The sequence below is a fragment of the Oncorhynchus nerka genome, linkage group LG2 (assembly GCF_034236695.1).
Source record: "Oncorhynchus nerka isolate Pitt River linkage group LG2, Oner_Uvic_2.0, whole genome shotgun sequence".
In the NCBI taxonomy this organism is placed as follows: domain Eukaryota; kingdom Metazoa; phylum Chordata; class Actinopteri; order Salmoniformes; family Salmonidae; genus Oncorhynchus; species Oncorhynchus nerka.
In genome coordinates this window covers 88,943,774-88,956,286 of record NC_088397.1, presented here as the reverse complement: position 1 = coordinate 88,956,286, position 12,513 = coordinate 88,943,774, and the positions used below count along the sequence as shown (strand labels likewise).

General features: G+C 42.6%; 1 protein-coding gene across 3 annotated transcripts in view; it reads left to right on the top strand.

Moving 5' to 3' along the window:
- The window catches only part of LOC115122803 (integrin alpha-7), a 146,903-nt gene that overhangs the window by 109,529 nt on the left and 24,861 nt on the right, over nucleotides 1–12,513 (top strand). For all 3 annotated transcript variants that reach the window (XM_065004214.1, XM_065004211.1, XM_065004215.1), the window contains exons 14-21: nucleotides 1,444–1,598; nucleotides 1,875–1,952; nucleotides 2,194–2,296; nucleotides 4,404–4,622; nucleotides 4,853–4,969; nucleotides 8,177–8,290; nucleotides 10,524–10,622; nucleotides 11,389–11,514. In XM_065004214.1, coding sequence (XP_064860286.1) covers nucleotides 1,444–1,598; nucleotides 1,875–1,952; nucleotides 2,194–2,296; nucleotides 4,404–4,622; nucleotides 4,853–4,969; nucleotides 8,177–8,290; nucleotides 10,524–10,622; nucleotides 11,389–11,514 — 1,011 coding nt within the window. The remainder of the gene's footprint in view (nucleotides 1–1,443; nucleotides 1,599–1,874; nucleotides 1,953–2,193; nucleotides 2,297–4,403; nucleotides 4,623–4,852; nucleotides 4,970–8,176; nucleotides 8,291–10,523; nucleotides 10,623–11,388; nucleotides 11,515–12,513) is intronic.

The following is a 12,513-nucleotide window of genomic DNA, read 5'->3' as shown; positions in this document are numbered from 1 at the left end:
CATCAGGTATTCACACCTAACTCTAACCCTAGCCTAAACCCTAACCCTGCCAGAAACGCTGTCCTACTATGGCTTCAGGGGACATCAGGTATTCACACCTAACTCTAACCCTAGCCTAAACCCTAACCCTGCCAGAAACGCTGTCCTACTCCTGCTTCAGGGGACATCAGGTATTCACACCTAACTCTAACCCTAGCCTAAACCCTAACCCTGCCAGAAACGCTGTCCTACTCCTGCTTCAGGGGACATCAGGTATTCACACCTAACTCTAACCCTAGCCTAAACCCTAACCCTGCCAGAAACGCTGTCCTACTCCTGCTTCAGGGGACATCAGGTATTCACACCTAACTCTAACCCTAGCCTAAACCCTAACCCTGCCAGAAACGCTGTCTTACTCCTGCTTCAGGGAACAACATGTACACACACCTAATTCTAGCCTTAATCCTAACCAGGGTTGTGGTCAATTCCACAAATTCCATTTTAATTAAATTCTCTCTCTGTGTAAATTCCATTTATTGTCTATTAAAAATCCAGTGTAGTCTTTGAATTTAGAGATATTTTAATTCCTTGGAATTCCAATGTTAGGTAAATTCAAGAATGCAATTCCCAATTCAATATTATCCTCAACAATTCCACAAATCCCAATTAGAATGAAATTCTCTCAGGCTTTAAGGCTGATCATGTCATTGTTCCGACAGCCTAGCTGTACTGGAAATATAGGAATACAGGTTGATATGTTGCAAAACAAATCCTACAGTAAATGTTTTATACTATGGTCATTAAATATTGAATATTACAATTCCAATTCAATTCCAATTAAAACAAGTCTAAGCAGTCTATTTCCAATTCCAATTCCATAATTCCATAAGATTTTTAAAACTCTAATTTAATTCAATGTAAATTATTCACTTCATGAGTGATTTCTAGAATTGAATTGGAATATGGACTTAACCCTGATCTTAACCCTGATCTTAACCCTGATCTTAATCCTGATCTTAATCCTGATCTTAACCCTGATCTTAACTCTGCCGGACATCCTTTCCTACTCTTGCTTCAGGGGACAACAGGTATTCAGAATAAACGTTTGTATCCCTCTCAGATCTCCAACAGGGTCTAGGAGGTTGGGTCTAGGAGGTAGGGTCTAGGAGGTAGGGTCTAAGAGGTAGGATCTAGGAGGTAGGTTCTAGGAGGTAGGGTCTAGGAGGTAGGGTCTAGGAGGTAGGGTCTAGGAGGTAGGATCTAGGAGGTAGGGTCTAGGAGGTAGGGTCTAGGAGGTAGGGTCTAGGAGGTAGGGTCTAGGAATCGATTCTGGACAGGGCTGACATATTATGCTTAGAGCCAGAAAAAACTATGTTGGTGATGTGGTCAGGAAAACCTTAATGCAACTTTGCTTTGCTACATTAGCAGTATAATAATCCTGTGTTTCCTATTTCCTGTGTGTAGGTGGTGTGCCAGGCCAATCAGAACGGGTCTCAGGCGGAGTGCGAGCTGGGAAACCCCCTGAAGAGAGATGCTATACTGAAATTCTACATCATCCTCAGCACGTCTGCTATCACCATAGAGACCACGGAACTCACTGTCAACCTCCTGTTGGCTACGTAAGTCCTGGCTGGGCAACTCATTTTCGTAGTTGGTCTATTTAATGTATCTTAGGTTTCTCATACTGTAAAAAAAAAAAAAAACGGTTTATTTTCATACCATGGCAATTCACAAGGTGGATGACTTTACTTGGTACTAGAGAAATACAGCTGTCATTGCACATGGAAGGGAATTGCTACTTTCAATATATGTATTCAAATTGAAATAGTCATTAATGAAGATAGATCTTTTTTTCCAGATTGCAATATGATGTGTGTATGTTGTCTCCTCCTCAGCATCAGTGAACAGCGAGACCTGACGACAGTCACAGCCGTGGCTAAAATCATCATAGAGCTCCCCCTGGCGGTCAGTGTGTAAGTCACACCCTCATGTCATTGGTGTGTCAAACTCATTTTGCCCCCGGAGGCCACATTCGGTACAGTGAGTCAGTAGGTCAATACACATTGACTGATATTTAACCCAGGATAGTGACAGTTGCTACTGTTTTCAGGGAGTTCTGAGGAACAAACAGTTAACAGTAGTACCATAAGGCTCCCAGGCTCTGTCCAGCTGTCCACTGACCCTATCCGCCTGTCTGTCTCTGTGTTGTTTCAGGCTGGCCAGACCACACCAGCTGTTCTTCAGTGGGGCCGTAAAGGGGGAGAGTGCCATGGAGACCCTGGACGATGTGGGGAGTGCTGTGGAGTTTGAGTTTACGGTGAGGATGAGGAGACAAATCAAAAGTCGATGTAGCATGATAATGGCGGTGTTCACTTAAACAATCTCACTGGAGTAAGACCTCTTCCATTCCTGTCATTATTGAAAGAGATCTCATTACTCACTACTTAATGTTAGATCCCTCACTTCCAAAGCTGTTATAGTCAATGAACTAATCACTGATCATAATCTTGATGTGATTGGCCTGATTGAAACATGGGTTAAGACTGATGAATTTACTGTGTTAAATGAGGCCTCTCCTCCTGGTTACACTAGTGACCAGTCTTTTGAGCTTCTAGTCAGTCTACTCAATCACTTTTTATAGCTACTGTTTACAGGCCTCCTGGGCCATATACTGCGTTCCTCACTGAGTTCCCTGAATTCCTATCGGACATTGTAGTCATGGCAGATAATATTCACATTTTTAGTGACTTTAATATTCACATGGAAAAGTCCACAGACCCACTCCAAAAGACTTTCGGAGTCATCATCGACTCAGTGGGTTTTGTCAAACATGTCCTACTCACTGCCACAAGTCATACCCTGGACCTAGTTTCATCCTGTGGAATAAATATTGTGGACCTCAATGTTTTTCCTCATAATCCTGGACTATCGGACCACCATTTTATTACGTTTGCAATCACAATAAATAATTTGCTCAGACCCCAACCAAGGATCATCAAAAGTCGTGCTATAAATTCCAGACTCGCTCCACCTACCCAAGGACGTCAGAGGACAAAAATTGGTTAACCATCGAACTGAGGAACTCAATTTAACCTTGTGTAATACTGTAGATGCAGTCGCACTGCTAAAAACAAAAAACATTTGTCACAAGAAACTAGCTCCCTGGTATACAGAAAATACCCGAGCCCTGAAGTAAGCTTCCAGAAAATACCTGAGCCCTGAAGCAAGCTTCCAGAAAATTGGAAAAGAAATGGCGCTCCACCAAACTGAAAGTCTTCCGACTAGCTTGGAAAGACATACCGTGCAACAATGAAGAGCTGCTGCTCGTTCAGGCTATTTTTCCAATCTAATTGAGGAGAATAAGAACAATCCTAAATTTATTTTTGACACTGTCGCAAAGCTAACTAAAAAACAGCATTCCCCAAGAGAGGATGGCTTTCACTTCATCAGTGATGAATTCATGAACTTCTTCGATGAAAAGGTCATGATCATTAGAAAGCAAATTACGGACTACTCTTTGAATGTGCATATTTCTCCAAAGTCTGCACAACACTTCCAGGATCTACAGTAGGATCAATGGAGACACTCAAGTTTTTTAATTCTATATCTCTTTACACATTCATGAAAATATTCATGGCCTCAAAACCTTCAAGCTGCATCCTGGACCCTATTCCAAGTAAACTACTGAAAGGGCTGCTTCCTGTGCTTGGCGCTCCTATGTTGAACATAATAAACGGCTCTCTATCCACCGGATGTGTACCAAACTCACTAAAAGTGGCAGTAATAAAGCCTCTCTTGAAAAAGCCAAACCTTGACCCAGAAAATGTAAAAAACTATCAGTCTATATTGAATCTCCCATTAATCCATAAAAAAAACCTGTAGCGCCGAAATTCACTGGCTATGAAAATCCAACTGACATTTACTCCTGAGGTGCTGACCTGTTGCACCCTCTAAAACCACTGTGATTATTGTTATTATTATTTGACCTTGCTGGTCATCGATGAACATTTGAACATCTTGGCCATGTACTGTTATAATCTCCACCCGGCACAGCCAGAAAAGGACTGGCCACCCCTCAGAGCCTGGCTCCTCTCTAGGTTTCTTCCTAGGTCCCTGCCTTTCTAGGGAGTTTTTCCTAGCCACCGTGTTTCTAAAAATCAAATAAATGTTTGTTTGTCACATGCACCGAATACAACAGGTATTAAACCATAGCACTTTGGGACATCCGCTGATGTTAAAAGGGCTTTATAAATACATTCGATTGATTGATTGATAATGTAGCACACGGATATATTTCTATGGCTCTGGACCTTGGAAGATATAAGATAAAAAGCTATGCAGTGTTGTGAAGAGAGCAATATATTAATATTTTGGTGTGCTTTTTTTCATTCAGTTAACTATTCACCCCTTCATGTTTTGATCAGGTGACCAACACCGGGCCGTCCCTGCAGACTCTAGGCTCCGCCTTCCTCAACATCATGTGGCCTCACGAGCTGTCCAATGGGAAGTGGCTCCTGTACCCCACTGCTCTCCACTTCCATGGCCATCCAGAAACACCCTGTACCCCCCACACCTCCCTCAACCCACGCAAGTTCTCCCACAGTTCTCCTTCTGACGACCAGCCACAGGCAGCAGGCCTGAAGGTAGGATTTTAGTGGTCTTGAGCCATAAGGGGTATATAATATTGTCCATAAATAACCCTATTGGACAAAAAGGGGTACACCTCCTCACACTCATGAGCTAAAGCATAATTATATTGTTTGCCTAAAACTATTGTTGTGGTTTCATGAGATATAAAAAAAAATATATATAGGTATATTTGATATACGTGATGTAATGTGTGTTGTCCTCTGCTTCATGTCCCTGTGAACAGGTCAGGAGGAAGGGGCGTTCCAACCCAGAAGAGGAGGGCCATGTGATGACCAAGGGCAGTCTGGGTAGGACTACGCCTGCTGTGGCTGCCTCAGAGAGACGCAAGTCACTCAAACTGGTGAGAGAGAGAGGGAGGGAGGGACAGAAAGTGAGAGTGAGGGAGGGACAGAAAGAGAGAGGGAGAGAGATGTCAGAGAAAGAGAGAGACAGGGAAAGGGGGAGACCTAGTCAGATGTACAACTGAATGCCTTCAACTGAAATGTATCTTCCGCATTTAACCCAACCCCTCTGAATCAGAGAGGTGCAGGGGGACAGGGAACAAGAGGGATTACAATGGGGTTGTAACCATTATTGGGGAAGCTACTCTGAAAATATTGTTTATCAAGTTACCAGTTACTTCACACTGGAAGAAGCTACACTAAAGCTACAGGGGCAAGAAGAAGTATGTGAACCCTTTGGAAATACCTGGATTTCTGCATAAATTGGTCATCAAATGTGATGTGTTCTTCATCTAAGTCACAACAATAGACAAACACAGTCTGCTTAAACTAATAACACACAGAAATGATATGTTTTTCATGTCTTTATTGAACACACCGTGTAGACATTCACAGTGCAGGGTGGGAAAAGTATGTGAACCCTTGGATTTAACAACTGGTTGACCTTCCTTTGGCAGCAATAACTTCAACCAAACATTTACTGTTGATGCGGAACAGACTTGCACCACAGTCAGGAGGAATTTTGGACCATTTCTCTTTACAAAACTGTTTCAGTTCAGCAATATTCTTGGGATGTCTGGTGTGAACTGCTCTCTTCAGGTCATGCCACAGTATCTCAATCAGGTTGAGGTCAGGACTCCAGAAGGCGTATTTTCTTCTGTTGAAGCCATTCTGTTGTTGCAGGTCGTTGTCTTGTTGCATCACCCAACTTCTGTTGAGCTTCAATTGGCGGACAGAAAGCGTAACTGCAAAATGTCTTGATAAACTTGAAGATGTCCAGGCCCTGAGGCAGCAAAGCAGCCGCAAACCATGATGCTCCCTCCACCATACTTTGCAGTTGGGATGAGGTTTTGATGTTGGTGTGCTGTGCCTTTTTGTTCCTTCCAAACAACTCAACTGTAGTTTAATCTATCCACAGAATATTTTGCCAGTAGCGCTGTGAAAGATCCAGGTGCACTTTTGCAAACTTCAGACAGCAATGTTTTTTTGTGGACAACAGTGGCTTCTTCGGTGGTGCCCTCCCATGAACACCATTCTGTTTTAGTGTTTTTACGTATAGCAGACTCGTCAACAGAGATGTTAACATGTTCCAGAGATTTCTGTATGTCTTTAGCTGACACTCTAGGATTCTTCTTAACCTCATTGAGCATTCTGCGCTGTGCTCTTGCAGTCATCTTTGCAGGATGGCCACTTCTAGGGAGAGTAGCAACAGTGCTGAGCTTTCTCCATTTATAGACAATTTGTCTTACCGTGGACTGATGAACATCAAGGCTTTTAGAGATACTTTTGTAAACCTTTCCAGCTTTATGCAAGTCAACAATTCTTAATCTTAGGTCTTTTGTTTGAGGCATGGTTCACATCAGGCAAGGCTTCTTGTGAATAGCAAATAGCACATTTTTTGAGTGTTTTTTTATTGGACAGGGCAGATCTAACCAACATCTCCAATCTCGTCTCGTTGATTGGACTCCAGATTAGCTGATTTTGACTGCAGTTATCTTTTGGAGAAGTCATTAGCCTAGGGGGGTTCACATACTTTTTACAACCTACACTGTGAATGTTTAAATTATGTATTCAATATAGACAAACATACAATAATTTGTGTGTTATTAGTTTAAGCACACTATGTTTGTCTATTGTTGTGACTTAGATGAAGATAATATCAAATTTGATGATCAATTTATGCAGAAATCCAGGTAATTCCAAAGGGTTCACGTACGTTTTCTTGTCACTGTATGTGTACACTCTTAGAAAAAAGGTGCTATCTAGAACTAAAATGGTTATTTGGTTGTCCCCATAGGATAACCCTTTGGAGAACCCTTTTTGGTTCAAGTTAGAACCCTTTTGAGTTCCATGAATAACCCTTTCCACTGAGGGTTCTATATGGAATCCACAGTCAAGATAATACAGTTAACTGAACTAAAGCTACTTTGTGATATATTATCATATCTAAATCTGAAACGTCATAGACTACAAATCGTAAGAATAGATCACTTTGGAGTCAGATTTGAACAGAATGTGTAATTTATCCTATTAATCACATGAACAGGCAGGTCTGATCTACACCGCTACATGGTAAAATAGTAGCGTGTAGTTCTAGTAGTTGGCTACACCGCTACATGGTAAAATAGTAATGTGTAGTTCCAGTAGTTAGCTACACAGCTACATGGTAAAATAGTAGTGTGTAGTTCCTGTAGTTAGCTACACAGCTACATGGTAAAATAGTAATGTGTAGTTCCAGTAGTTAGCTACACAGCTACATGGTAAAATAGTAGTGTGTAGTTCCTGTAGTTAGCTACACAGCTACATGGTAAAACAGTAGTGTGTAGTTCCAATAGTTAGCTACACCGCTACATGGTAAAACAGTAGTGTGTATTTCCAGTAGTTAGCTACATCGCTACATGGTAAAACAGTAGTGTGTAGTTCCAGTAGTTAGCTACACCGCTACATGGTAAAACAGTAGTGTGTAGTTCCAGTAGTTAGCTACACCGCTACATGGTAAAACAGTAGTGTGTAGTTCCAATAGTTAGCTACACCGCTACATGGTAAAACAGTAGTGTGTATTTCCAGTAGTTAGCTACATCGCTACATGGTAAAACAGTAGTGTGTAGTTCCAATAGTTAGCTACACCGCTACATGGTAAAACAGTAGTGTGTAGTTCCAGTAGTTAGCTACACCGCTACATGGTAAAACAGTAGTGTGTAGTTCCAATAGTTAGCTACACCGCTACATGGTAAAACAGTAGTGTGTAGTTCCAGTAGTTAGCTACACCGCTACATGGTAAAACAGTAGTGTGTAGTTCCAGTAGTTAGCTACACCGCTACATGGCTAAAAAAGTGTTTAACTACCGGAAACACTACCAAGAGTTGAATTTAGTTCAACTACCATCAAGCTACTGTAAAATGTAGTTAAATTACTGGTTTAACTAAATGTAGTTCACTACTCCACAACACTGGTTGTAATCAGGCCAGCACTATATAAAACATCCCATAGCTCACGTGCTACAAACATGCCCTTAGAGCCCTGTACCTCAACGCATCCATACTGTGAGTTTGATTGAATAGCAACTCTGCTATTCTCATCGATGGTCTTCCCAACCCTCTATGTAGGACTGTCTGCTGGGTTCAGCGCGCTGTGTGCTGTTCCAGTGTCCTCTCCACAGCTTCTCTGACTCGGCTGTCCTCAAGATCCAGGGACGCCTTTGGAACAGCACCTTTCTGGAGGTAAAACACCACATCACCTATCACATTATGTTGTTATGTGATAATAACAAAGACTACTGTTCCCACAATGCAATTCACCCCACACAACACGTGGTGTAACAGCACCTCCCTGAAGGTAAAACACCACATCACCTATCACATTATGTTATTATGTGGTAATAACAAAGACTACTGTTCCCACGATGCAATTCACCCCACACAACATGTGGTGTAACAGCACCTTCCTGAAGGTAAAACAAACAAACACATCACATTACATTTCTATTCTAGTAATTTAGCAGACACTGTTTATCTAGAGCGACTTACAGTAGTAGTGTATTCATTTCAACATAGCTAGCTGAGACGACACATCCCAATCATAGCAAGTACATTTTCCCTCCAAAAAGTATTTATCATCAAAGTCAGTGCTAGTAGGAAAAAACAAGTGCCTTTTTTTTAGCTTATAGTTTATAGATAGATAAAACCTGCACTCATGTATTGTATTGTGTTTTTAACTTAGACTACTGTTCCCATAATGCAATGCGCTATGCAGAACTTGTGGTGGTATGGCTACACAAGTGATGTACTTTGCTAGATGAAGCATCTGGTTATTAAAAGTAGTAATGCTGCGCCTGGTTTCAGCATTCATCAAAGAACAAACATAACACTACCCCTCAACAACACTACCCCTCAACAACACTACCCCTCAACAACACTACCCCTTAACAACACTACCCCTCAACAACACTACCCCTCAACAACACTACCCCTCAACAACACTACCCCTTAACAACACTACCCCTCAACAACACTAACCCTCAACAACACTGCCCCTCAACAACACTACCCCTCAAACAACACTGCCCCTCAACAACACTACCCTCAAACAACACTACCCCTCAAACAACACTGCCCCTCAACAACACTACCCCTCAAACAAGACTACCCTCAAACAAGACTACCCCTCAACAACACTGCCCCTCAACAACACTACCCTCAAACAACACTACCCTCAACAACACTACCCTCAACAACACTATCCCTCAAACAACACTACCCTCAACAACACTGCCCCTCAATAACAACACTGCCCCTCAACAACACTACCCCTCAACAACACTACCCCTAAACAACACTACCCCTCAACAACACTACCCTTCAACAACAACACTACCCTCAACAACAACACTACCCTCAACAACACTACCCTCAACAACACTACCCTCAACAACACTACCCTTCAACAACAACACTACCCCTCAACAACAACACTACCCCTCAACAACAACACTACCCCTCAACAACACTACCCCTCAACAACACTACCCCTCAACAACACTACCCTTCAACAACAACACTACCCCTCAACAACAACACTACCCCTCAACAACAACACTACCCCTCAACAACAACACCTCTGAACACTGTGGCCATTACTCTGTCACAGCTTCAACGTTTCATGTCTCTGCTTGGCACGTTTTCCTGAAGTACCAACTCAATGCAAAGTGTATGTTAAATAGTAGCATTTGTATTGCTGAAACAGTAACTGTGAAAGGGCATGATGAAGGAGTGAGAGCCGATCGCATACTGTAACTACAAGGAAACACGAGGGACACTTTGCGTTTTGTTATGACAATGTATAAATCATCATAAGCCGTCATTATCCGTGTTCCTTGTCATTCATTGTAAATGAAACAATGAGGAATGACTCATAGGAGTTGGCTAAATTACACAGTGATCTCGGTCTCTTGCCAGGCTAAACTATTATAGACCATCTCATGTAAATATATCATTGATAATGTCATTGATCATGTTTGGCCAGTGTAATCTCATCTCCTTAGTAAATGTCTGTGTTGTGGAAGTCTTCTCTGCTTCTGCTTGCTCTTTGGGGTCTAGGCTGGCCTGCTATAAAGCACGATATGCCAAGACAACTATTGATGTTAAAAGGGATTTCTGTAACCTTTGATGGATACATCATGTATTGATGTGATCTCTTGCTGTCAGGAGTTTCCTTCAGACCAGGTTCTGGAGCTACTGGTCGGAGCCACGCTAATCTCCTTCACCTAGTAAATGACTAGTGTTAATCTTCTCTATCCTTTCTTCTCCCCCCTCCCTCTCTCTCTCTTTCTTCTCCTCTTTTTCATGTCTCTCTCTCTTTCTTCTCCTCTTTTTCCTTTTTCATGTCTCTCTCTCTCTCCTCCTCTTTTCCTCTCTCCTCTTCTCTTTTCCATCCCTCTCTTTTCATCTCTCTTAGGAGTTCCCATCAGTCAGTGCTCTGGAGCTGCTGGTTAGAGCCAACATCACAGTCAAGTCCAGCATCAAACACCTGGTGCTGAGGGATGCTGCTGCACAGGTAACAAACACACACACACACACATACACTGAGAAACACACACACCGAGAAACACACACACACACACACACACACACACACACACACTGAGAAACACACACACCGAGAAACACACACACACACACACACACACACACACACACACACTGAGAAACACACACACCGAGAAACACACACACACACACACACACACACACACACACACACACACACACACACACACACACACACACATACTGAGAGACACACACACACACTGAGAGACACACACACACTGAGAGACACACACACACTGAGAGACACACACACACACTGAGAGACACACACACTGAGAGACACGCACACACACACACACACACACACACACACACACACACACACACACACACACACACACACACACACACACACACACACACACACACACACACACACACACACACACACACACACACACACACACACACACACACACACACACACACACACACACTGAAAGACACACACACTGAGAGACACACATGCAATCAAACTGAGAGACACACACAGAGACACACACACATACACACACTTAGACACACACACACTGAGTGACACACACACTCTTAACTATTACAATGAACAACTAGAGCCATGAGTTTTTCCTGATGACATGACCTGACCAGGAAAAGACTGTGTTCTAACTACTAGTGACACATACACAGTAAAGACAAGACACTTCACAATAAAACACTCATTACTTTATATGACTGTGTCTGCCCTGTAGATCCCAGTGATGATTTACCCAGAGGTTGGTCTGACTGCCCAGTACTGGATCCCCTGGTGGTGGATTCTCATAGCCATCCTGGCTGGTATCCTGGTGCTGTCTCTGCTGGTGTGCATCCTCTGGAAGGTACCAACACCTAGTATAACACAGAATAAGCACCTCTATTACTGTTCCTACATATCTCTATTATCCTGGTGCTGGCTCTGCTGGTCTGCATCCTCTGGAAGGTACCAACACCTAGTATAACACAGAATAAGCACCTCTCTTACTGTTCCTACATATCTCTATTATCCTGGTGCTGGCTCTGCTGGTCTGCATCCTCTGGAAGGTACCAACACCTAGTATAACACAGAATAAGCACCTCTATTACTGTTCCTACACATCTCTATTGTCCTGGTGCTGGCTCTGCTGGTCTGCATCCTCTGGAAGGTACCAACACCTAGTATAACACACAATAAGCACCTCTATTACTGTTCCTACATATCTCTATTATCCTGGTGCTGTCTCTGCTGGTCTGCATCCTCAGGAAGGTACCAACACCTAGTATAACACAGAATAAGCACCTCTATTACTGTTCCTACATATCTCTATTATCCTGGTGCTGGCTCTGCTGGTCTGCATCCTCTGGAAGGTACCAACACCTAGTATAACACACAATAAGCACCTCTATTACTGTTCCTACATATCTCTATTATCCTGGTGCTGTCTCTGCTGGTCTGCATCCTCAGGAAGGTACCAACACCTAGTATAACACAGAATAAGCACCTCTATTACTGTTCCTACATATCTCTATTATCCTGGTGCTGGCTCTGCTGGTCTGCATACCGTAGAAGACACAACACATATCACATGACCTTACGTACCTATGGTACATTAATTACTGTACCTACATACAATATAAATACACAAGTATGTGGACACCCCTTCAGATGAGTGGATTCAGCTATTTCAGATGTAAAAAAATAAATAATTGAGCACACAGCCATGCAATCTCCATAGACAAACATCGGCAGCGTCAACGTGGCACCATCAAAGGATGCCACATTTACATTACATTTACATTTAAGCCACCTTTCCATCAAGTTAGTTCATACAATTTCTGCCCTGCTAGAGCTGCCCCAGTCA